Source organism: Aulonocara stuartgranti, assembly GCF_965226115.1.
Source record: "Aulonocara stuartgranti genome assembly, chromosome: 20".
NCBI classification, from domain to species: domain Eukaryota; kingdom Metazoa; phylum Chordata; class Actinopteri; order Cichliformes; family Cichlidae; genus Aulonocara; species Aulonocara stuartgranti.
In genome coordinates, this window is record NC_138956.1 from 25,714,109 (window position 1) to 25,740,805 (window position 26,697).

A 26,697-nucleotide genomic window follows, 5' to 3' on the forward strand; every position below is an offset into this window, starting at 1 on the left:
TCGTCATTACTAGTCGCCGGTCGCTGGTAAAATGACGCGCAGAACGTGTTCGCCATAATGATAATAAACCGCCAACACAAGGCTGCAATAAAGCAAATTAAGCTGAGGCTGTGAGTCAGTGATCGATGCATTGATAAGCAGTTATCGGCTATTTAAGTCTGGACTAATACAAGTGGATGCGAGTCGTTGTGAAATTGAGAAAAACGAGCAAGAACTGAGCGGAACAACAAGGTAAAGTTAGCATGCTAGCTAACTATCCAGGTTCACGTCTAGCTTCTTCCTTAGTGCTGTGTTACATGTGCAGGAAGGTGTTGTCGTAATCTAAAATGACAGGTTTTGCATTTCTGGACAGTTCGTCCTTACTGCAAGCTGTAGTACTGGAAGAGAAGAGTGGCTACTTTAGTGTGCTAAGTACATTAGCTTCCTTGTTTAACAGCTAGCCAAACATCGCAACAGGCAGTAGATGTGAGTTTGCTGCTGTCTGTTTCAGTTAAGGTGAAGTGCGTGTAGGAAAACAAGGAAAGCATTTGAGTTTAAATGTGTTTCAAAAAGAACAGAAAATATTTTTAGCAAACACTGACTTAAACAGAAATTTGACAGTTGCGGCAGTCCCTGGAGGACTGCTGCAGCTGCACGCTCAGCTGTGAAAAAGCAACGGAGCGAGTCAGCGTGCTTTGTTCTCCCGACTGGAGCCAAACAACCTTCAGACTAAGCCAACCGAAGTTCTCGTATGCTCCCCTTTAATAATGCCGTGGTGTTGTTTTTATTTTTAAACGATTATTAGCTACGGATAGTGGCAGCACACGAGTGTGGGCTAAGCTGTAAAAAGTGCACAAATAAATAAATTCTTTCAGTGATCCTAAATTATTAACTGGGCAGATGAGGTAAATGCCTAATTGCACCAAAACTCTAAGGTCCCCCAACGCAAGTTTGTACCATGTTATTTTGCCTACGTAATCCCTTAAATTGCAATTTTGTTGTACTACTTCTGACCTATAAGTCATTTAAGCAAAACAAAAAACCCTACTAAACAAAGAACCAATTTTAATTTGTGTCTTTAGCCACTTTATTACTGGAAACCTGTTGTCATTTGTTGCATTGTCTTTGGTCAAATTTTTGATCACCAAAGATAAGTGTGGCAGGCATAAAATAGTATTTTTGTACCAAAAAGGAAATGACTGTTAGTGGAAAACTTGTATCTCGTATCCTTAAGAGAGAAAAATTACAACAACAAAAAAGTACAATTGGAGGAGAAAAGAAGTGGGAGGTTTAAAAGTATTTGCATCAAACGAACAATATCTGAAAGTCATTCCTTGAAGAAATGTGGGGGGGATTAAGCAAAGACTTGGATAAACTGGATGGCTCGATGCATCTGCTGTTCGCTGATACTTCAGAAATGGTCTGAGTAGAAAGGTGGCTCTCAAGAAGCTCTGCTTAAGGAAAATGGGAAGACATGGCTGAGATATGCGAAAATACACAAGAACTGGACTGAAAATCAGTGGCAACAGGTCTTATGAATCGAAGGGCATTTTCACAACCATAGGTTGTTTTTTCTGGTCTTGATAAGTTGTAGCTTTCCCTGTGATTTGGTTATCTGATTTTTTTTTTTTTTTTTTTTTTTTTTGGGGGGGGGGGGGGTTCACACAGCAAGCAAACCAAAATGCATCACAACAATCCACATGCGAATTTTCAGGCTGCTCATTGGCCAGATGTGTCTGGGGAGGGGCAACAAAAGTAAAGCAGGAAGAAGGTGTTGTATTCTGGGCTATTGGAGAACATGGAGAATTTGCGTTCATTTCATGGCTAGTTGCTAACCCCCACAGAGCATTGCACAGCTGTAGTATCTTGCTGCATTCAGAAAACAAAGTATACATAACTACGAGAAGTTCTGTAACGCAGACTTACAACTAGAGCTGGGCGATATAAGATTTTTTCATATCACGATATGTTTTTTTCATTTCAGGCGATAACGATATCTATCACGATATAAGCCAAATAACTATATTTGTAAGATTTAAATGTGCCGTTGCTCACAAGTAAAATGTGAAATAATCAGCAGCTTGTTTTGATTTAAATATTTATTTCCCATAATAAGTTCAACAGGGTAGATGTACTTAAGGAACATGAGACTTTTTTAGATAAATAAAGGCAAATATTGCAAACTACAGAAAAGGCAGCCGCTAAAGCGTTTAAGTTTCAAAATAGAACAAACAAAACAGACTAAATTGTCAATTCCACTTAGAAACAAAATATTAATTCTAAAAATAAATCTTAGTTTGTTTTACAGAAGAACAGACAAAATTGACTAACGTTTGTCAATATCAAATAAACTGAGAACTAAAAGGAAATTCTCAATCTCTCCTTGTTGTATAGCTGAGCTTTTCAAACAGTTTTAACAGTTACTTTAGTCTGACAAAAGCCAAATGACGAATTAGCGCTTCCAGTCAGAGACTGAGGCTACGTACACGGGTATTTTTGAAAACTGAGATTTTCCGTTTTCGTTTTAAAAAATAATCCCGTCCACACATAAAGGGGGAAATGAAGGAAAACGCTGCTATGAACATGCCAAAGCAGCAGGTGGAGCTAGATTCCTAACCGTGCAGAAATGTTGGCCAATCAGAAGTCTAGAAGCCTCAGTGGGAAAAAGTAAACAAAGCTGGGGCATAGAAGCAGAACCGAGTCGTATGTGTGGAGGGACAGTAACTGTGTGTGTATGTAAGCATTTAAACACTGCAGAGAGTAGAATTAACAGTAACAGTATTGTAGAAATTCATTTCACCGAAACAATAACGTGGCGCACAGTGTGACGTCAAAAAATGCGCACACCTTTGACGCTGCGTTTTCTCCGTTTTTCTAGTCCACACATAAATGCAAAAACGGAGTTTTTAAAAATCTTCGTTTTCAGTGACCAAAAACGCCATTTACGTGTGGACGAAAGGTACAAACGCATAGAAAAATCTGCGTTTTCAAAAATACCGGAACGTGTGGACGTAGCGCATGCACCAGTTTATTGTATTTCCAGACTTGCTTTCGGCACAATTTACAGCGCACGCTACTCTGTTTTTTGTCAGACTTGAAATAGCCGAAATAGCCGAAATACCTTCACACTAAGGAACTTCTATGGCTCTTCCGTTCGACAATCTCTCCGGCATTGGAACCATCATCTGTTTTCTCTTCGGTAACCTTCGGTCACGCTCGGTTGATTTCTCTAGTCGGCTCACTCTTTTCCAGAGGTGGGACCAAGTCATTGTTTTGCAAGTCTCAAGTAAGTCTCAAGTCTTTATCCTCAAGTCTCAAGTCAAGTCTCAAGTAATGTCAGGCAAGTCAGAGTCGAGTCTCAAGTCAATGGTGTAAAAGTCCGAGTCAAGTCACAAGTCTGAAATTTTGAATTTCAAGTCCTTTCGAGTCTTTAAAAAAAAAAAACAACGAAAAAATAATGTTGCAGTTATATGCTAAATGTAAATATTAGACCATGTAATTTTAAAATCTGTGTTTTTCTCAACACATGACAAAATAGTGAACTTAGAAAATATACACAAATTGTGAAATTGCACCTCTTTAAAATGCAGCTCAATTAAACCTAGCTCCAAGAATAATTTTCACCGACAGTTCTGAGATACGCTGCATGTTATTCTTGGATGCGGTTGTAGGACCGGCTTTAAAACCGCATGACAAAAATATCATACACATTAAAAAAAACTGTATCACCAACGTAGCCTGGACAACATTTGCTAGTTAGATGAAGTCAGCTATCTCATCTTAGCATATTTATATGCATATTTATAATCATACGCTTCTTGGAGTGAGTGCATACACTCATGAAGTTTAGTAACTTCAGGTCACTGCAACAAGCCCAGGTACAGTTTACCGACGGATGGGTGCAGGACCTTGAAATGCACCGTGTAGAAAGTAAAGACCATCGTACGTATCATAAGTTTACCAGTCTCACAAATCGTCATCATAAATACACATTCATTAACCGTTTATTAATAGGACCTTTGAGCTCAACGGTAATTAATTAGTAGTGGAAATAATTTCTGGTAGCATCACAGAAATGTAGCAGTGACAATAATATTGTATGCTGTAATCGTACTGGGCAATTAGTGATACAAAAAACCTGTTTTATCCTGTGAATAAAAGTATATGTTTTTGTCAATGTACCATAATAACAGAAGCGAAACGCAATATTGTGTCAGGACAATTCACTATTTATGCACAATAAATAAAGGAGCATAGCGCGACAATTTCTGTTCAGCGCCAGACTTACTTGTAACCTATATCACCAATTATGTTAAGAAAAATGACGTATTAACTACTAAAAAACACTGACCTTCGTGTAAATGCTTGGAGCAGACTAACCTGTGAGCTGGAGTGTTCTGGGACGTTATATTTGATCTTTGAATGGCTGCAATCCAGGCCATCCATCGCGTCTTTGTTACTTCGGAAACATGGCTCGAACAATTTCTCTTCAACGACGTAATCCGATAACAACCGATCTCTTTACCCGTCGGCTTCCCGTGGCTGTCATGTGACCGGCTATTGCAGTTAATAATACAACGGCTTCTTGACATTTTTGTGTTTCTTTTTATCGCTGTGATTTCAATTGAAAGCCTGCGTGCGCTAGTACCTCTTGCCACGAGTTCCCAGAATCCTTTGCGGTTCTACCCGTGAATGACGTCACATTTTCAATCTCTATATAATATGCGTGTTAAATTTTATATTTGGGGTAAAATATCAAGTCTTTTCAAGTAAACCGGTTCAAGTCCAATTCAAGTCCCAAGTCATTGGTGTAAAAGTCCAAGTCAAGTCACAAGTCTTAGAACATTTTTTCAAGTCAAGTCTAAAGTCATAAAATTAATGACTCGAGTCTGACTCGAGTCCAAGTCATGTGACTCGAGTCCACACCTCTGCTCTTTTCCTTAATTACCCGGGCGGTATGGTGGCTGGCTGCTTCCCAAACAAATACACATGTGCGGCTTGGCACTTGTGCTGTACGTAACAAGTCACGTGACGTAACGCTGCGGCGGTGATTGGTTTGGCTCTGCGCTACGTAATTTGGATTGGCTGTTCTTTTTTTCTTTTTAAGAGGACAAGAGCGGCGAGGTCTAGTTTAATTTTTCTATCGAGAAAAAGTTATATCGCGATACATATCGTTATCGTTCTATCGCCCAGCTCTACTTACAACATACACCTGGTAGTTAGGATCGGATCAGGTTCACACTTTAAACAAACCACTCTAGAGTTCATCTGGAACCGCACTGAGACCTTTTGGAGTAGGTGGTTTTGTTTCGGCCTGCACCCATGTGCAATTACTGCACAAACAAACCAGTGTGAGATCTAAATTGACTAAACACTGCAGGTGGGAAGCACCCTAAATTTGAAATTTAAGGTTCAAATCATCATCAGTATTTATAGAGGAGGTCAGGAGAGGGGTACAACAGTGAGTGTCTACAGTCATCTGTAAAACACGGTGGAGGCTCTGTCATGGTTTGAGACTGCATTTCAGTCAGTGGTGTTGGAGATCAAAATTAATTGTATTATGAAATCAGAAAAACTACTCAGATTATGATCCACTATGCAATGCAATCTGGAAAGCACCTGTGAGGCAGTGGCTTCATTTTTCAGCATAACAATGCAGTAAAAGCATACCTGGATAGTGTTCCTGTGTGTGTTGGTTTTTCTGTTGTTGTTTTGTTTTGTTCTTTCTCCCTATCAGTCATCGGTTGGCTTACACAGAGCCTGGACCTCAATATCACTGAAGCAGTATGTAGCCTTCCTGATCAGTCTTGATAGAGAAGCAAACAAAAGACATCCAGCGTCCAAAGATGAGCTTTGAATGTCTTTAAAGAAGCCTGGAGAATATTCCTGAAGACTTGCAATTAAAGAAATTACAGGAAAGCTTGCATAAGAGAGTTCAGACTGTGCAGAAGAATAAAGAGTCATAAAAATATTGATTTTCAATCTTATTAGAATTGTTTAAAAAAAAAAGAGAGAGAGAGCGAGAGAGAGACGTCCAGCTTTAAATTTATGCCTTGAACTTATATTTTGTTGAAAAGTTGTCATAACTGGTTGGTGCAAAAACTGACTTGTAAAACCTCCAGCCAATGTCATATTATGTTTTCAGAAAAACTGCAAGGCTCTCACCAACAATTGTCATTCTAGGTACATTCAATAGTTTTTTGTGTATATGAAGTTTGTGAAATGGAGAAATATATGCCCTTTATTTTTTCTTTCTTCTGGTGAGCAAAATGAAGTGTATTTATCACTTGTTTGCTTTTGACTGCTGGTGAAACAAAACAAGACATTTTCTATTTCTTGTGACAGAAAATTGTTAAAACTATCAAATATTCAGATTTGAGAAGCTGGTACCACAAAATTTGAGGAAGCTTTGAATTTTAAAAATAACAAGGTGATTAAAAGAAGGTTCTTTCCGTATCTTTTTAAGTCTAAAATTGTGTTTTTTCTGGGCTGTCGGAAAAATGTTAAAACTGACATAAGTAGCATGACACGTGGCTTCTTAAGAGGCTAATCCAGACATAATGTTAAGTGCATTTTTGTGCTGTGCTAACAGGCTGTGCTATGGCATCGGCATCTGCCAGTGTGGACTCCAAGGCAGAGCTGACTTCTCTACTTGAACAATGGGAGAGAGAGCAACAGGGCAACACGCAGGACCTGGTCAACATCCTCACCAAGTAAGCTTTGCATATTGTTTATGTTGGTGGCACCCAGCCTTTGTAATGATCCCAGAGGCCTTTGTTGAAACCACCTGTGATGTCTCAAATTAAATTCTAATTCAAAATACTTCAGATAAGGTTTTAAGTCCTCATTGTGGTATTGAAGAGTCAGTGTGGCAAATTGTGTACATTTGTACTAGCATGCAGAGGCAGAACTGACTGTGTGTAATTTCCCATTACCTCCTGATACTTACTCAATTTAGTCTTCATTCTCAGACTTCTGTTGTTTATCCCACATGTAGCTGCAGTCATTTATTTTTACTTTGAGCTAGCTTTTTACTAGTTCAACAAACCTTATACTTTCACTTTATTCTTAATGTTATCCTTTTTAACTGTTTATTTGTTGCTTTTGGCTAAATGGTTAGACTTTTTTGGTTTTTGGTATCTAGATTTTTGTTCAAGCTCCTTTTTTCACATGAAGTTGTAATTTTCTTAAAAAAAACAAAGTTCAAGTGTAGTTGTACTGAATTAGTTTTGAATGATTGACACAAAATAATACTTATTTATTGTATACTGGTACTTTGTGCCACCCTCACTGTTTAAGAGCATCCTCCCTTTAGGCCAGCTTATTTCTTCAGAAGTAAGGATTGCACACACCCAGAGCAGTGTGCATGAGGTCATCATATTGTCAATTGCACTGACATCATACAAATCCCAGAGCAGAAAGAACTCACAGGGAATACTTACATGGTGACCTCTTATTTAAAACTTTGGCCATGTTTAATAGAAATCTCAACCATTGTAACGGATAGAAATGGCAAAGAAAGAGCAGCTGGCCTCACAAAGGACTGTTTTATGCAGTGTAATTAGGATGATTTGAGGGTTAGTTAAAAAGAGTTAAACGTGCTCATGCGCTGTAATTTTCAGAATCTCAGAGCTTGTTGAGAAGGAGACAGAGGAGTACCACAAAGCAGATCCTGACCCTTTTGATGATCGACATCCTGGTATGACAAACACGGTGACCATAGAATTGCAAGTCTACTGCTGATTTTAAGTGTAATTTATGTTTTCACATTTTCCCTTTTGCCATTAGGGAGAGCTGATCCAGAATGCATGTTAGGGCACCTCCTCAAGATCCTGTTCAAGAATGATGACTTTATGAACGCAGTAAGATTATTGGATGGATTTGAGAACGTTACCTTTAAAATAATGGGCATTTTTAGCAGCTCACTCAGAAGATAATTAATCTTTATTTCCCTTTGTAGCTTGTGAACAGCTACGTGATGACCAGCAGAGAATTTTCCCTTAATGCCGCAGCTTGTCGCCTGCTTCAAAACATCATGCCTGGATTGGAGACAGCTGTGGTGTTTCAAGAAAAAGTATGTTACTCCTGACTTCATTATGAGATAACTGTGAGATTTAGTCTTCAAGTTTTCTGGTTGGAAGAAAATGGAAGACACAATATTTCAACTATTGTTATAGCCTGTAACACATTTTTGGAGTTTTGAAGATGTGTGTCTTAATCAGGTGTTTTCAGCGTTTAAAGGTATGTCAATTGACTCCAACAAAAAGATGTGGTTTCCTTTTGATTTTATTGTGTTTATTTGATTTTATTTGATTAAATTCATCAAGTCCCAATTTAAGAAACACCGTGACTGTAGTATATTAAACAAATTGAGCAATAAATAACAGTACAGGCTGCAACTGAAATTAAGATCTCTTTAAACCTCCTTCAGCAGTAACAGCCACCCTCAGATGTTTCCTGTAGCTGCTTGTGGGACTTGTACCACCACACACACAAACAACTGTCGTTGACTGAACAGCGCTCATCAGGCAATATCACTTCCTCTCAGCGTGCTTATTTAAGCCATTCCAAAACAAACCAAAAGCTCTTTCTTCTTTTGAACTGCTCTGTTTATTTGCTTGGCTGCTTTCGATCTATGACTTGTTGCATCATAGATCATCTTGTAAGCATCAGATAACGGACTGCTGCCCTTCCACTTCCCTGTAAACATTTCACAATGCAAATTTGCAACCAGAACCTGAAAAATCAAAGAAGGCCCAAATGGCGATGTCTCTTTCACTATGCTTTGATGTTTTTGAGTTTCAAACATCAGGTAGTTTTTACTTCTGGTCTGTTTGGTCACAAAGTAAGATTCATTTCTTTGAGGCGGTGATACTGACTGACAGAGCACTCCATCACTTTTAAAAACACTGTCTAAAGAAGTCAGTTTTGTTTGTTGTGTCACAGTCCAGTCTACAAGTTAAAATTTAACTGCAGCGCTGTATTATTTGACCCATGAAGATAAATGTCATACTGCTTCTCAAAACACAAGACCTTAAAGCTTTATTTTAAAAAGGGAATCCACATTCACTATGGGGGGGAAGAAAAAAAAGTACAAAACTAGTGACGTCCTTGGTGTGCGGATCCTTGGTCAGGTTAAAAAGTTAAATTACATCTGTACAAATCATGTGAATTTTTTTTTTTTTTGAAAGTCATGCATTCTTATTTGAGCAAAGAAAAATAAGAGCCACCTTTTGATGAAATTTGGTACTCTGTGTCTGCATGTGCTTCATCACTCCTGTGTTTGCTCTTCTTAGGAGGGCATAGTTGAAAGACTCTTTAAGTGGGCTCAGGAGGCCGAGCAGCCCCTCAGAATCTATGCCACAGGCTTGCTGGCAGGTGCCATGGAGAATCAAGACATTGCAGCAAACTACAGAGAGGAGAACTCTGTTTTGGTCAGTGGAGGTTTCTACTCTCTTATGTATCAGGTTGCATTAACAGGGTAATGGCATGCAATGATGAGACAAGTAAATACAACAGGTGATTTAAAAATGTTTTCCAGCAGTTTGATCAGAACCAGTAGGTGGTGTAAAGCAGCTTGCTTTTTCTTCTTTACTTTTGACAGGTGCCTTTGATGCTGCATCGGTTGCGTGAGCTTCAGAATAAAGATGCTGAGAACAAAAGGGATATCAAGCGGCCCAGCCCCAGGAAGACACTGAGCGAGCCTTTGTTACCTCTGGATGAGGAGACGGTTGACGGAGGCTTTGAAGAGAAGCCATTCACACCTGGGAAAAATGGAGCCGAAAAGGAGGGGACGGGACAGCCGGAAGATGGTGAAATTTCCTTCTCAACTATGGAGCCTGAAAACGAGCTTTCGTTCCGTCTTAACTCCCCTCACAAGACCAGCAGCCGTGCCAACTCGGCTGTGAAAACCATGATGAAACCCATGTCTGCTCCGGGATCTTTGGCAAATCAAGGAATGTCTGATGGCAGCAGTTACCTAAAAAGAAGAGCTGAGAGGGAAAGTGGCAGGACCTCAAAACAGAAGCTAAATTTCTCTTTGCCAGAGCCAGAGAGGAACTTCAGTGAGCTTTCCAACAGCAGCTGGACTGAGATGAGCCCCTGGGTGATTGGTAACAACTATCATCTGTACCCTTTGACCCCAGAGATTGAGCAGAGGTTAATCCTGCAGTATCTCACACCTCTGGGGGAATATCAGGAGGTTGGTCCACTTTTATCAGCCTATAGAGTGCTTAAACTTGCAAAGATCAGCTGAATAATTGATATGGATTGATATTTTTATAATCTGTTAGTTTAAACGACTTCAATGTCCAAATTCAATTAATTTTTTTAATTTAAGGAGTAATATGATAGTGAACATCGGGCATTTTAGACTAGTGTTCTTTGTAGACTGTTGAGGATTATACAAGTTTTAAATAATATTGTTTTAATGCAGCCCTTGTAATATGAGTTTTAATCATTTGTAGTTCATGTGTTTGACTGCGTTTGTGTGTTGGCACATGTTTACCAGCAGATGTCAGTCTTTCATAATTTTTTTTTTTAAACTTCTCTTCTGATTATGTTAAAAATGTGTTGTTTTTTAGTTGTTTTTTTTTAGGTGTGACCTTATACATTTCAGGTTCATCTAAGAATTTAAAAAAAAAAAAAACCTAGCAGGCAGACCAGGCATTGACAAATTTTTAAAGTACATTCTGTCCCACTCTCTCCTACCTGCAGCTGCTGGCAGTGTTCATGCAGAAGGGAGCTCGGGAGTTGCTGATGCATTACATGGATTTAAAACAGACCAATGATGTGCAGCTCACCTTCGAGGCTCTCAAGGTAAGCAAAGTTTCATGTAGTCGACCTTTCACGGTGCCTGAAGCGCAACAAGGTGCTCAAAAGTCTCCTGTTTTCTTCTCATCCTCACAGTATCTGGCTTCGCTGCTGTTGCACAAGAAGTTTGCTGCAGAGTTTGTTGCTCATGGAGGAGTTCAGAAGTTGCTGGAAATCCCCAGGCCTTCAATGGCAGCTACTGGAGTGTCACTGTGCCTCTACTACCTTGCCTATAACCAGGATGCCATGGAAAGGGTACGGAGAGTCACAGTAATATACAGCAATGGCTATTGTATCCTTATTTTGCTTTAGGTTTATTTTGTGGACTAAGATGAAGTCACTTGTTAAAAATTTGAAATGAGATGACTAACATAATGATACTATGTTAGTGATCTGTAGAAGATGACATAATTCTGTGCCGTCAGTCAAATATAATTTTTTGATTAGAAGCTACACTTAGGTTTAATACTAGTAGCAGTTCATGTTTATGTTCATGTCTTTATCTCTTCTCAAGGTGTGCATGTTGCCTCACTCCATCCTGTCAGATGTAGTTGGCTACACGCTGTGGCTGCTGGAATGTTCACATGCATCCGGCTGTTGCCACGCCACCATGTTCTTCTCCATCTCCTTTTCCTTCCGTGCAGTCTTGGAGCTTTTCGACAGGCAGGACGGCCTCCGACGTCTCGTCAATCTGGTGAGACAAACCAGCAGTCCTCGCTTTAATGTGTAAAAGTAAATGTGTTATTTATAGAAAATAACATAATGTGGGTACAGCATTGACTGCCTTTCTTCAAATGTAGAAGATCCTAATTGTGTACTTTCCTATGCTATGAACTGACTGCTTTCAGATTAGCACACTGGAGATCCTGAATCCCGAAGATCAGGGGGCGCTGCTGAGTGATGATGAGATTTTCTCCAGCAGGCAGACAGCCAAGCACACCTGCATGGCGCTGCGCAGGTACTTTGAGGCCCATTTGGCAATCAAGGTGGAGCAGGTGAAGCAATCCCTTCAGCGCACAGAGGGCGGTGCCCCCATTCACTCACAACCGTACTACAAGGTAAGCAGAAGACTTTTTATCTGTTAAACATTTTGAAGTATTTTATGTTGTATTTAGTAATGCATATGTGTTTTGATGAAGTAATCTGTAGTGATGGTGTCTCATTCTTCAGGCTGTCAGCTATAGCCGTGAGCAGGTTGTGGAAATGATGGAGTTTCTGATCGAGCACGGTCCACCGCGACTCTATTGGGAACCAGCAGAGGTCTTTCACAAGCTGTCATGTGTTCAGCTCCTCCTGCAGCTTATATCCATTGCCTGTGACTGGAGGACCTACTATGGCAGGTATTGACATAGCAGTCATTGTTAAAATGCCTTTCATACATATTTTTTCATACATATTCTAGACAGTAGGTTTTATCAGTGCACTCAAAGTGATGGTTATTGTTCTTTCTTTGTAGGAGTGACACTGTGCGCTATGCCCTTGACATCCTGAGTATCCTCACAGTTGTTCCCAAGACTCAGCTGCTGTTATCCGAGGCTGTTGCTGTGCTTGATGAGGGAGGATCCACAGTTTCCACTGTTGGTAAGTTGTTCCATTTTAGTTGACATTCATCTATCAAAGATCAAATACAATTACATTATTATCTTTTAATATTAAAAAGTCTCATTTTACTTGTATATCAGTGGTATTCACTAAATGGTGACACATTCAAACAGCTTTTTATATGGCCATCTGTTCACAGAGCCATTAGAGAATTTCTTGTACAATAAAATCAAAATTTATTATCACTACCCACTGAATGCAATAACATGGAGCAGCTCTGTTTTTATTTGTTTATTTTGTGGAACCTTTGCCCAGTCCTTTTGAGATATGGCGTAACTCCAGGTATTCCTTTACAAGGTTTTTAATTTCATCTTTTTGTTTTGTTTTGTTCTCTCAGGGATGAGCATAGTTCTGGCAGTCGCGGAAGGAGAGGTATTTGTGAATGATGCAGAAATTCAGAAGTCAGCACTGCAGGTTGTCATCAACTGCGTTTGCGCTCCAGATAAACGCATGTCCAGCATTGGCAAGTTCATTGCAGGAACTCCCCGTCGTCGCCTTCCACAGCAGACCAAAGCAAACGAAAGTGTGCTCACTAAGATGTGGAATGTAGTGCAGTCGAACAATGGCATCAAGGTAGAATTAACACACAGCACACAAAAAAAATGGGTGGTTTTAATGTTAGAAAGATAATATTGGCTTTTTTTTTTCTTTTTTTTTTAAAGCACTAACAAAAATGGCCTTCTGGCAGATCAAAGTATATCTTATATACTGACAGGAGCTGGAGTGGTAAATGAAACTGATTTATTTGATAGCTTTTATAATGGGTAACACTTAAAGGGTGAACTTCTTAAACCCACAACCACCCACATTTATATACTGATGTACTCCACTGACTTACACACTAAGGATCTTCTGAAACCTGTACCAGTGCAGCTGAAACATTACAGACAGAACTACCTAAATATTGTAACATTTGAATTCAAAGACTGCAAGAAAGATGTGGTGTTTTCTTGTAAACTTAGCTTAAGTTTGCAGCTAAATCTATTGAGGTTGTCCAGGATTTGGCATCGTCTCATGTAAATGATGGTGTATAAAATCACAACCTGCATCTGTTTTCTTCCACTTATCCAATTCAGTGTCGCGGGGGAGCTGGAGCCTATCCCAGCTACTAGAGCAGGGCGATATGGCCAAAAATATTTATCACGATATATATTTGAAAATTTGCGATAACGATATAACCGATGATATAATTGATGCGAGACAAAATACAACTCCACAACATTACTAGCGCAAAAAGACAACCTTCCATTTATTTTCACTTAAACAAGAAGCTGGTTTTTATGTACATTAAAGCTTTATAAAATGTAACAGTGCAAATGCAAATTCCTTGCTGAAAGTTTAACCAAAAGGCATTTCCAGTAGAAATGGGCTGACATATCCTGAGCATAACCATGTATAATATCCACTGAAGTTAAAAAGAGGTGCTTTGCAACATTAAACTGCAGTGTGCAGTATGCATTTTTCGGACCATAAGGTGCACGGGATTATAAGGCACATTAAGTGAAACAAAGCAGTCAGATAAATCAAACTTTATTAAACTCATTCTTCTTGCTTCCTCCACTTCTGTACCATTGATTCATTAATGTTGAATTCTCTGGCAGCTGCTCTATTCCCATGTTGTTGCAGTATATTAATGACTAACCTCGCATTGTGGATGGATTATCTCAGTTGTTCTCCTGACTGAAGTTTGGTCCGTTTACAGCATCCTGCCATGCGATTGCATTTGTCTCTAACCATGAAGAACCTTCACGTTAACTTTTATAAGTGGAAAAGTGTTAAGTGTTCGTCCTCCAGCTTCACTGTTTATGTTATGCTAACATAGCTGTGTCGCTAGCGATCACGTAGCACATCATTATATACCAGCTAGCCCAACTTCAGTAACCCTACAAACGTCACTGCTGTTTAGTTTCCTGTCTTCATTTATGTTGGAAGTGATAGCAGAGCTGTACGTTTGATTTTTTTCAGAAATCTCTCAGTCAGAACATGCAATATCATGCTTAGGTAACTAGCGAAACTAGCGAGCTAACTTCCGCTAGCTTCCTGCTAACTTCTAACTCCGTTAAATGTAATAACTTTTGTTTTCATGGATGCCTGGAAGTTAAACTTTATAGTTACACCTGGTAAAGCAGCAATGCTGATCGTTTTATTAAAGATGAAAGAATTTAGACAGTTTTTAACTCTAAGTGATGCTGCAGTGTTGTTTGACCTGAAGCATAGGAGTTTAGGACCCAGATTACTCCCAGATTTAAGAGCATCTTAGTCCGACAAATACGACAATAACGACAGCCCGCTTGCATGTTCTGCAAAAAAATGTGCTTTGTTGTGTATCTGACAGACAAACACCAAACCAGTTCCACATCACGGAAGTTGCACCGTTTTTACAAACCAATTCTGGTTCATCTGTTTCACTCAACAATCGGCCATGTGCGTATGAAAACAAAGGCACCGCGCATGCGCGTTTTACTCCCATTCTATCGCGATATTTCATTTTCCTATCGTTGCCTAACATTATACCGGTATTACCGTGAACGGTATAATATGGCCCAGCCCTACCAGCTACCATAGGGCAAGATAGCATAGATCAATCCGGGTTACACCCATGGATAGGCTGCCAGCACGATAACCCAAAAATGAGGCGATGTTCAATTTTCACATTTAAACCATAAATGCATCTGTTAGGAGGCTGAGGGGAAGCACTAGCGGCTAGCAGCACATCTTTTTTGTACAAACATATTTTGTCAAAGTCACCTTGACTTCACAGACAGAATTCAAGTTCAGCAAAGCCAGCTGGATGAGGTGTTCCTCAGCAAAGAATAGTGGGACGGTAGTTTTCTCTTTTTAGTAGGATTTCCATTATGTTTCTTCTCCTGGTCTATGGCTGCGCTACAGTGAGGGTATAATGTAAGGAAGAGATATAAAGTTGTAAATGTGATTCCCTTTAAACCTCTTCAGAAGCTTCTTCTCTCTTTGTGCATTTAAGGTATTGAACAATCCTTAAAAGAAAATGAGGAATGATTTCCAGTTTGGGGAAGGATGTAAGGAAGCATAAAATATGACAATTAAAGCACTATGATAACGAGATCAGCTAAAGCACTGAATAACCTACATTAACATTTACAGTTTTAGTCTGCTGCTGCTTATGCCCTCTGCTTAGACACCATTGTTTTATTCTCCTCAGTTCGGAGCTTTCCTGATCAAGACACTTTCGCTTATGCCCTCAGCCCTTGTTTATAACTTACACTTTGTGTTTGTCCTCTAGGTTCTGCTATCCCTGCTGACAGTGAAGATGCCCATTACAGATGCAGATCAGATCCGAGCTCTGGCCTGTAAAGCTCTGGTGGGTCTGTCTCGCTCCAGCTCTGTCAGACAAATCATCAGCAAGCTGCCGTTGTTCAGCAGCGGACACATCCAGCAGCTCATGAAGGAGCCTGTGCTCCAGGACAAACGCAGCGAACATGTCAAGTTCTGCAAGTTTGCTGCAGAGCTGATCGAAAGAATCTCTGGGAAACCGTTGCTGATTGGTACAGATGTGTCTCTGGCATGGTTGCAAAGGGCCAGTGTGGTTGCTCAGTCCAGGATCACCTTCCCTGAAAAAGAGCTGTTGCTGCTTATTAGGAACCATCTTGTGGCCAAAGGCCTGCATGATACTGCCACCACACTCACCAAGGAGGCAGATCTCCCGATGGCATGTTTGTCTCACTCTTCGCATTCTTCTTCTACCTACCCACCTGTTGCCCCTCCCCCTCCTGCCTCTCCTGTTGCTACTCTGCCTCGCACACCTCGGCTGGCCAACGGTGTTGGATCAAGACTTGGAAGCAACCCCTCTCATTCATCCACTCCAGGATCCAGCCACCCTCAGACACGTCCATCAACTTCACAGCCCAGTGGAATGCCTGCTGCTGCTTCTTCTGCTTTCCCATCAACATCTGTCCCTCACTGTAACAGTGGCTCACCACTGATTGGGCGAATTGTTTTCTCACGTGAGCGGCAAACAGGGTGCAGTACAGTAAGTTGTAAAAGACCTCGGGTGCTGCGGCAGAAGTCTGACCATGGGGCCTTCAGCCAGAGCCCAGCTATGAAGAAACAGTTTGACAGGCATCTGCCGTCTCCTCCTGCATTAGACAGCATTATTACAGAGTACCTGAGGGAACAGCATGCACGCTGTAAAAACCCTGTCGCAACCTGTCCACCGTTTTCCCTCTTCACCCCCCATCAGTGCCCTGAGCCCAAACAGAGACGCCAAGCACCCACCAACTTCACATCCCGACACACGCGGAGAGTCGTATATCCAAAATATGGAGGTGTAGATGGAGGATGCTTTGACAGGCATCTTATTTTTAGCAGGTAAATATCTTTGTTTCATTTTCTGTTTCTGAGGCTCAAGTGCGAGTTAATCGGTCAGCCCCCTCACAACCACTGATGTAATTCCTCATATTTTCTTTGTCCAGGTTCCGTCCCATCTCTGTGTTCAGGGAGGCAGACGAGGATGAAAGTGGATTCATGTGTTGTGCCTTTTCAGCCCGTGAGCGTTTCCTGATGCTCGGAACGTGTACGGGGCAGCTCAAACTCTACAATGTGTTTACAGGCCAGGAGGAAGCCAGCTACAGCTGTCACAGTTCAGCTATCACTCACCTGGAGCCATCACGGGTTAGTAGAGAGAACCACAAGTAAATAAATTAAAAAATATATATATACAATTTAAAATCCACACTGATCATCATATTATGATTAAATTGCGTGCTATTTATTATGGGCTTGAAACATGTGTCATGTTATTATGTTTAACCTACTAGGACCTGGCGTCCACATATGTGGACATCACATTTTGGGTTTTCTAGACTAAAATAGTAAATTTTGCTCTACAAGCGCCTGATATCCACTTACGACAGGGGTGGGCAACTCTAGGCCTCGAGGGCCGGTGTCCTGCAGGTTTTAGATGTGTCCTTGATCCAACACAGCTGATTCAAATGGCTAAATTACCTCCTCAACATGTCTTGTAGTTTTCCAGAAGCCTGGTAATGAACTAATAATTTAATTCAGGTGTGTTGACCCAGGGTGAGATCTAAAACCTGCAGGACACCGGCCCTCGAGGCCTGGAGTTGCCCACCCCTGACTTACGTTATACTGCCACTGTTCTATCAAAATTTAAAGGGAATGTCCTCATATGTGGATCGTATTTTTCTCAGAATCAAAATTAGGTTAAAAAAAATAATAAAGATGTTCGTGCAAAACACAATGTTTAGGTTTCTTTAAAAAAAAAGTCAGCAGGAGGCTTGTTTGTATGATGTGTCCTCCAGCTGTTATTGTGACTGCAACACGGAGGACAGAGCAAAGAAAGAAACTGCTGAGGGATTGCAGCCATGCGTCAGCATCTTACAATCCACATGCATCATACTCGTGTTGTACCCAAGGTTGATTAGATCTGTGTCAGACAGTGTGCCTTGCAGTAAACTTACAAAATCTCAGCGTGTAGATGCCTTAAACAAGAGTGATGACAAATCTTCAAAACCTCTACCACTCATACAGTGAGACTAAATGTTTAAAGAAGACATCCTGTCAAGTGTTTAAGTGTTGAAAGTAAACGCATTTGCATTTTCAAGTATTATGTATTTAAAAAAAAAAAAAAAAAAAAAAAATTTTAGAAAGGAGAATGGGATGCAGTTATAATTTTTTTACATCAAGGCTGTTGAAAATTGCTTTTTCTAGAACTGTATTGTTTGAAAACGTGTCTGAAAGAGGATCTCGTCGTGTCTTTTTAGGATGGTTCTCTGCTCTTAACGTCGGCCTCTTGGAGTTACCCGCTGTCTGCACTGTGGGGCATGAAATCAGTGTTCATCATGAAGTAAGCAATGCATTCACAAAACTCTGAAGTCATATTTACCCAGCTACTTTGAAGTGCACATAAAACACATTCCATTAAGTAAAATGCATAATTGAAATATTTGGAGTATGAAATTATTAGAAACTGCTGCCACGTGACTTCTGATTAAGTCTGTCGAGATCTTACTGCCTCTATGTATGTGGTGATCTTTGCCCAGTGGTATAGCAGCTTTAATCTGTCAAAGGAGCCGCCAAAGGGAGTGTGATTTAACTATGCACAATAATGGCCTCTGGGCTGTAGTCTTTCTGGAAAACAAGCATGTGGCTTTATTCATCCGAATAGTTTAACCAATGCAATATTAACCCCGAGATTCTCAACAGTATGAGACTAAAGTGCTCTGCTGACTTTGTTTTTTGCTTAAATGTTAATCATGCTCTCTATTTCTTTAGGCATTCGTTTCTGGGCGACCATTATGTGGAGTTCAGCAAGCTTTCACAAGATCATGTCATCGGGACAAAAGAGCACGTAGCACGTGTACGTATGTTTTCCATAATGCATAAAAACAAAGCATCCAGCAAGAGGGTAAATGTTCATTCTCATTACTTCTCTTCACCAGATATATGATATCCAGACTGGTCAGGTTACTCTAACTCTAAACAACCCAGACCTGGCTAACAACTACAAGAGAAACTGCGCCACTTTCAACCCAACGGACGACCTGGTGCTGAATGACGGTGTGCTGTGGGATGTGCGCACGGCTCAGGCCATCCACAAGTTTGACAAGTTCAACATGAACATCAGTGGAGTGTTTCATCCAAACGGCCTTGAAGTCATCATCAACACAGAAATTGTATCCTTTCATTGTTGGGTTGGTACAACTGCAGTTTTAAAACTTTTACAGTAAATTTGTCATTTTGATCTTTAGACCATTTTATACCTCTCACTGTTGTTCTCCAACAGTGAGGGGAATGTTTTTAAGGATGAGGATATTTAAATATTTATTTGGTAAAATTCTTGTTTTGATGAGTTTGATGGAAAACCAAAAATGCTACCCTTTCTTAATGAACTATTTCAATGGAGAGATAAAGTGAATGCATAATTACAGGTCAAGGAATAGTTGTCAGCAGTGGACTTTCACTGTAAATATAATTACTGTGACTGCTATTGGGAATCGTTTCACTGCTGAGCATAAAATATTTATTCCATTAGGGTTAGGGTTGTCTTGGGAATGGTTATTTATTGTTCTTGTTTCTATACAATTGAGTGTATCGTGGTCTTTAACTGAGACTTTTAGTGGGATCTGCGCACTTTCCACCTCCTCCACACGGTTCCTGCTCTGGACCAGTGCAGAATAGTCTTCAACAACAGCGGCACTGTCATCTATGGAGGTAAATGCAGAATTCACTGCGTGATGGGTAATGTAGCACATTTGGCATCAAGCCTGCAACTCACTTCACAGTCAGTACAAGTGTGTGAAATGTGTGTTTAGGTAGAAGGTTGGTAAGTGTGAGGTAAAGTGAGCACGTGTGTATTTGGTGAAAGGTGTGAATAGAGCCTGCAGCGGTAGAGTGAGTGAGAGTGTTTGTGTGTGTGTGTGTGTGTGTGCGCGTGCATGCTCACGCGCAAACTACTTGATACCACAAAGTCAGTCAGAGCCATATGGACTGAAAGCTCAGTGTTGGACTGGCAACAGAAAGAACCAGCTGGTTCATGCCACCTCACAGGAAGAGCCATGGGCGTGCAGTACTGGCTTTGTCTGTACAGCGAGCGTTTCAACCACTGAGGAGCCAGAACCAAAGCTAACCAGCTTGCTGGGTTCCTTTTATTTACTCTCCATCTCTCCCTGTGGCTTTTGTTTTTTGTAGCAATGCTGCAAGCTGATGATGAAGACGACATGATGGAAATGCAGATGAAAAGTCCATTTGGTTCATCATTCAGGACTTTCAATGCCACAGACTATAAACCCATTGGTGAGGGTTCCTACATTTAACTAGCTCAAATTTCAAATTCATCCTTATAGTTTTATTCATTTAATAATAATCACTGTCACTTTTTATATTCTATATTTTATATTCTGTATTGATGAACGTATATATTTTTAAACCCACTGTAATACTTTCGTTAAACATGTTTCCCCCCCTCTTCTCAGCCACTATTGATGTAAAGAGGAATATATTTGACCTTTGCACAGATACAAAAGACTGCTACCTAGCCGTGATTGAGGTAAATTCCTTTTCATTACATTTTTAATAAAGATTGCGACCATTTTTCCAAAAATACATGAAAATGCTGTTTTGTCCCTCCCCTCCCATAGAACCAAGACTCAGTCAACACTGACACAGTGTGCAGACTGTATGAAGTTGGTCGGCAGAGACTGGCAGAGGAAGAGGAGGAAGACGAGGAGGATCAGGTACTATTTATTTTTTGTTGTTTGTTTTGCTTTGGATGCAACCTCTTTGGTTCCTTTACGCAACACTAAAATTTCTAACAACTGACCTTCTCTGTTTGTGTTGCAGGAGGATGACGATCAAGAGGAAGATGATGACGACGATGAGGATTCGGACGACGATGTTGACACGGATCCCCTCATCGCCGAGCTGGAGAATGAAAACGGCGGAGAGGATGAAGATGACGAAGAGGAAGATGACGGTAACGATGAATTCTCTCCTTCCGATGAAGAAGTAGCGCGTCTCCTCGAAGAGGATGTTGATGCTGCAGATGATGACGACGATGATGACGATGATGATGAGGATGACGACGATAATGACGAGGATGACTCTGATAATGATGATGTCGATCTGGATGGCGATAATGGTGAGCAGAGGGTCTACAGTTTACCTTATTCTTCAGGCTATAGCAATTTTCTTCATTTCATTGACTCCAAACCTGTCTGCTTATAGAAACAGGAAAAAACACGTCCAGCTATAGCAGCATGAAGTTTTTTTTTTTGTTTTGTTTTTTCATTTGAATAGTAACATTTCAGTTGCTCCAGTCAACATGAATGGAGAAAATATTTGTGATGCCAGTACATTTTTCTTTTTTCTTTTAACTACAGTGTATTTTAAATTGATTAAGTCTATAAACAGGAGGGACATCTGTTGGTGTGCCAAACTACCTGCTGCCACTATGTTCTGAAACTTGGCCACCTATCAAAGACTGGGTTATATTGGGGGAGTGGTAGTTTGTACAGCCTATTTTCTGAGCTGTTGGTCAGCAGGGGTGTTGTTTGTTTTTTCCTCCTGAAGAGTGAAGGTGACAGTCATAGACAGAACATGGACACTTTATTAGGTACACTTTGCTCGTACTGCCTTAGTTCTTCATGACATAATTTCAGGAATGGACTGGAAACATTCTGGTCCGTGTGGACACATCATCATGCAGTTGCATTTGTCGACTGCAAACTGTATCAGGGAGGCACTAATTTGGCGTGAGATCTTGTGGATGCAGAGGCTATTTGAGTACAATGCATTCATTGTCATGTTCAAGAATCGAGTTAAGATGATTTTAGTTTTGAGACATGGCGTGTTATCATGCTGGAAGCAGGCATCATAAGATGGGTACACTGTCCCCAAGATAGAGGACCAAGATAGAGGCAGCAGATGGCTGCCCTTCCTTGAGCTGGAGGTTTCTTCCTGATTTTAAAAAGGAATTTTACCTTCCCATGGTCCCCAAGTGCTTGCTCATATAGTGTTGTCTGATTGTTGACGATTTCTGTGTTATTGTTGGGCCTTTACTTAACACTATAAAGCACCTTGAGTCAACTGTTTTGTCATTTGGTGCTCGTGAGGAAAAATACTGAGGTAGGCTGTGAAGTTTAAGACTCTGTACTAAAGGGCCCAAGAAAATATCCTCCATACAGTTACACCACTGAAGTCAGGATGGATATTATCCATGTTTTCATGTTGTTTAGCTCACATTCTGACTCTACTATCTGAGCACACAGTAGTCCTCTGACCTTTGGCACCAACATGGCATTTTCACCCAGATTTTTAGGGTTAACTGCAGCTGAATATTTTTCCTCTTTGTGAGGAAAATGCCAGTAAAATACAATTTCTGAAATGTATTTACAATAAGTCACTCATGCCACAACTATGCTACATTCAAAGTCCATTAAAATCACCTTTTTGCCTCATTCTGATGCTCAGTTTGAAATTTGGCAACTTTGGCACATTGTCAAGTTATCTTGACAATGTGTCTAAATGAACTCTATTGCTGCCATTTGATTTAGACATTTAATTTGCAGTTGAGTAGGTGTATGTAACAAATTGGCCTTTAAGTGTATTAAACACTAGAAAGTGTAATATGAGAAAGCACATAAATTATGCTTGTCCATTAATCAGCACACCTGCCTGTGAGTACAATCACATGATCAGCATTATATTGATTAGTTTCACATGCACATTTTTGTAATTATAACATTAACAAACTAAATGTGTGCCTTTGTATAAACAACTGGGTTAGATAGTAGGGGTGGGGGAAAAAATCGATACTGTGTAGTATCGTGATATTTTGTTTGCTAATAATGTATCGATACAGGGACAGCAGAAATCGATATTTTGTTACAAAAAAAGTTTTTGTGGACTGGAACATGCTCTGACTTGAGAGCATGTTGATCCTTTTTCTGAGCAAGAATCCTGACATTCCTTCACTGTCCAAATGGGTTTAACTTTTTTTTTTTTTTTTTTTTTGGCAGCAATAAACATGACAGTTTGCTTATTTTAATTTAAGACATGTTTTATTTTAATTAAGTTTAAAACTTTTTTATTTAATGTAAAATTATATTTTGTTTTAATTTATTTTCAAATTCTTCAGTTGCTGAATGGGCTGCATAGTTTTCATAAATTTCATAGTTCAGAATAGCTATAATTGTACCAGATGGTTGCATTCAGTTAAGCTGGACTAGACTGTAATACAAACCGTTCAAGTTTGTCAACAATAAAACTGACTGAAATGAGAGAAAGACTGAGTGTGAGACTTTGATATTAGATAAAATAAATATTGATAAAGTTTACCTTTATGTACAGAATCTGAATATCGCAAAATATTTTTAAAAATTGCAATAATATCGTATCGTGGGATGTATGGTGATTCCCACCTCTATTAGATGAGAATTATTGGAATGTAACCTAGAAGCATCTTTTAATAAATACAGCTCTGATGTCATGTAAATGATGCAGCACAACTGTTTGGTCAAATTTCTGTTTTCATGCCTGTCTGGTCATCCCCCCCCCCCCCAGTGGAATTTAAAAAAAAAAAAAAAAATGCTGTCTTGGTTTATTCCAGACGTTGAGACGCACAGAAGAAAAATCAGAGTGGACTTAAAGCTCCTTAACATTATTCCAAAGCTGCTTTGTTTTTGCCGTTTTAGCAGTTTCATCCTTCACCCAATGACCTATTCAGCACAAAATCTCACTTTCCCCATTTCTAAATCTGTATTTGTCTATCACACAAACAGACAGCTCTGACAACTCTGACCTTGAGGATGACATCATCTTGTCCCTGAACGAATGAGAAGCCATCTGCATCGGGAATAAAGGAAGCCGATGACCCGTCCACTTCTGCCCCGTGGACGATTGGTGCATAACGTGGGTCAAACTTGGAGCCCGGCCTGTTTGAAATGGCAGGTGTCTGCACACTTTGATGAGACTGAGGAGGAACGAGCTCACAGAGATCGAGCGGGAAAATCCATGCGCACAACTTGGCTTAACGTTGGGCATAAATGATTGTATATGATATAGTTTTATTTAAAAAAGGCTTGTAAAATTAAAAAAAAATGGCTGGTGTGAAAATAGGTTAAAAGAAAAGTTTTATATTTTATCACAATGGTTCTTTAAATGAGCCTCTTCATTTGATATTGACTGATTTTTCTAAGCCTGTTTGGTCACAGATTAGTCTTTGTAGGAGATGCAGCTTACTTTGCAAGGCTCTGGGTCTGCATTTGTGTAGCTAAGGATACAACGCTCTCTCAAGCTTGTACTTAGCCACGCTGCCTAGAGTAATCACCAAAAGTACTGGAGTATTGAATTTGGCAGCTATTCTGATGCACAAACATGTTGCCACTGGTTCAGAAAGCATTCAAGTACCGCTTCAGGATTTACTTTCACCATACAAACTACACACAGCAGTGCTATTAGTGAATGTTGCCTCTTGATTTCAATATGTAAATAGAGAAAATTAAATCAGCTTGGTGCTCTAACTAGTGTGGACACTGTACACCTGCTTGCTGTCAGCATGACAGACATTAAAGAGGCCTCTACAGCTTTCCACCATTACACCCCTTCACCGGGTCAACACAAGGATTTGGATTCAGTGGGTGCTTCTTAAGATTACAGGGTTTTGTTTTGTTTCATGCTGGTGGTAACATCACAGGTCCAATCATTCATTATCAGTAAATTGCATTTATTGCAGTGACTTTGGCTCATTAAAGGATGGACATCTGGCTAATTCCTGGAACATTCAGCAAAAAATATTTCAAATTTGTGTTTTCTCTGAGAGAAAGACAGGATCTATGACTGTCAGCCTTGTGAAAACTGATGCCAAGCACATGCACACTTTCAGTGCAGTGCAGACATTTCATGATTTTTGTTTTTTGCCTTGTAATTATTAATTTTTACCTGTTTTCGTTTCCAAAAGGAAACTTGTACGTTGAGTTTCTTGACAGTTTATGTACAACTTGTATGTATCTAAAGTATTTTACTAGAAATAAAGAAAGAAATGAGGGGAAAAAAATTATATCTTTAATAAAATAAAGATTTTTCTTAGATCAGAGGCATCAAACATAAAGCCTGGGGACAGAATTGGCCTGCCGAAGACCCCCAATTGGCTCGTTGGACGACTTTGGAAAGGAGGACATAAATTCCGGACTTTTAATTGTATTTTCAGTGTTATAGCTTTTGCTGCCCAATGGCCATTCATACTAAACCAATGTAATTAAATGATAGTCCTGTCATTTTACAAATTGACTTCTTACAGTTTAAGCCCAATGAGTCGTGCTAATAGATTTCTCTAATTTACAGCATTTCTTTATCATGTAGAAAAACAGATTTGTTATTGAAATTGTGCTTTTTTTTTTTTATATTAAAGTATCTCATTGATTAAGTGTGTAGTTACATTTCTGCACACTGAGAAAAATGGGAGTTTCACTGATCTGGGCCACATAAGATTGAAGTGGGCTGTATGTGGCCCACGATGTAAAATGACTTTGACATCCCCGTCTTGGATAATGGCTGTCCGGCATAGCAAAGGCATCTTAAACACTGTGACCTTTTACAGTAAGGTAGAAATTTAATTGTTCTTCAAACAAGGAGCCAACAAAGGAAAACTTTGAGCAAATCTTTTAAGAAGAGAGTTTTTACTTTTTATACTTTTACTGTGAAGCAACTGGCTTGCAATTTCAAGATTTAAAAAAGGTGTTTCAAGATGAGAAAACCACTGTGCCATTAATCATGTGTACTATATTATGGATATATCCTGTGCTGTGCCTAATAGCAACAAAGGCACTACATGCTACTACTATTGTAGAATTGTTACTTCTTAATACCACATGAGTAAATACTCTGACAATTACTTTGCATTGTGTAAACAGAATGAATTTAGACATTAGATCAGTGTAATTCTTTCTATAGGGTTGGTGTGATGGAAGGGGATGCTAAAGATGGAGTGAGATTGCCGTGGAGACTAGTGATGTGCGGATCGATACTGAAATATCGATTTCTCCGATACCAGTCATTTATGTTCTAGAATCGATTCTCGCATTAAAATATCGATATTTTAGTAATTTAGGGTAAATTTGTAGTTTATCATTAACAGGAACACAGTGGAAATAACCTATATCCTTCAGATTGTCTACAATTGGAAAGAACTACTTCCTCTTCCACCTTTCATAGTCATGTGCGAAATATGGCTGTATAAATGTGTCGCAGCCCCTTGGCGTGCACACTCACAACAATGGCTGATCGTAAATGGAGTTATGTGCGGACGTGTTTTACATCCACAAACAGCCGAGACGTGGTTTGCGATACATGAATATCCTGAGTATTACTGGATCGGAAAGGAAATCAGTGGTATCGCACATCACTAGTGGAGACCCCTAAGGTTAGCAAATGAAAGAAGTACATGAAGAATATGACCACCTGAATTGTTTTTGGGCTTGTTTGCATCTATGACTGACCTAATGTTGCCATTTTATTTCAGGTTCCTCTGTTGAACTCTGTTCTTTTGCAGAATAGGTCTTGCTCTCAATGAGAAGATCATATAAAGATTACAAGAACAATTTAATGATTAAATACTTCCACATTAAAGTTAAACTGGACATATCTATTATACCGATTTCCATTTCCAGCTCTATACTTTACTAGAGAAGTTTATCTCCACTTCTTTAAAGCCAGCTCCTTTCTAATTGGTTGCTCTTCACAAACAAAAGGTTTGAAGAATAAGCGGTTCAGCCTACTGTGCTCACCACCAAATATTTGCGCCTCAGGTTA

At 39.8% G+C, this 26,697-nt stretch overlaps 1 protein-coding gene across 3 annotated transcripts; it reads left to right on the forward strand.

Annotated features, from left to right (window-relative positions):
* On the forward strand, window positions 1-25,294 carry dcaf1 (ddb1 and cul4 associated factor 1). Of its 3 annotated transcripts, none has more exons than XM_082520223.1 (25): window positions 1-231; window positions 6,572-6,692; window positions 7,602-7,678; window positions 7,768-7,841; window positions 7,940-8,053; window positions 9,276-9,413; window positions 9,584-10,180; window positions 10,696-10,797; window positions 10,888-11,046; window positions 11,306-11,485; window positions 11,640-11,849; window positions 11,962-12,131; window positions 12,248-12,372; window positions 12,731-12,966; window positions 15,653-16,737; window positions 16,842-17,040; window positions 18,153-18,235; window positions 18,664-18,748; window positions 18,831-19,064; window positions 19,509-19,602; window positions 20,080-20,184; window positions 20,364-20,437; window positions 20,529-20,624; window positions 20,731-21,028; window positions 23,670-25,294. In XM_082520223.1, the coding sequence occupies exons 2-25, from the start codon at window positions 6,580-6,582 to the stop codon at window positions 23,723-23,725; spliced, it is 4,704 nt and encodes a 1,567-aa protein (XP_082376349.1). In that variant the 5' UTR covers window positions 1-231; window positions 6,572-6,579; the 3' UTR covers window positions 23,726-25,294. The 3 variants fall into 3 exon arrangements, with proteins under 3 accessions (XP_082376349.1, XP_082376348.1, XP_082376350.1); XM_082520222.1 differs by lacking the exon at window positions 1-231 and adding an exon at window positions 2,507-2,715; XM_082520224.1 differs by lacking the exon at window positions 1-231 and adding an exon at window positions 2,628-2,711.
* Window positions 25,295-26,697: the final 1,403 nt, after the last annotated feature.

What these genes read in the sequence shown, in the direction of transcription:
- dcaf1 (XM_082520222.1), top strand. Translation starts at nt 2,685, where the DNA reads ATGTGTGGAGGGACAGTAACTGTGTGTGTAT. An exon ending in TCATCATCAACACAGAAATT is followed by an intron (nt 19,065 to 19,508) that starts GTATCCTTTCAT and finishes TGAGACTTTTAG; the next exon opens with TGGGATCTGCGCACTTTCCA. An exon ending in CGGCACTGTCATCTATGGAG is followed by an intron (nt 19,603 to 20,079) that starts GTAAATGCAGAA and finishes TGTTTTTTGTAG; the next exon opens with CAATGCTGCAAGCTGATGAT.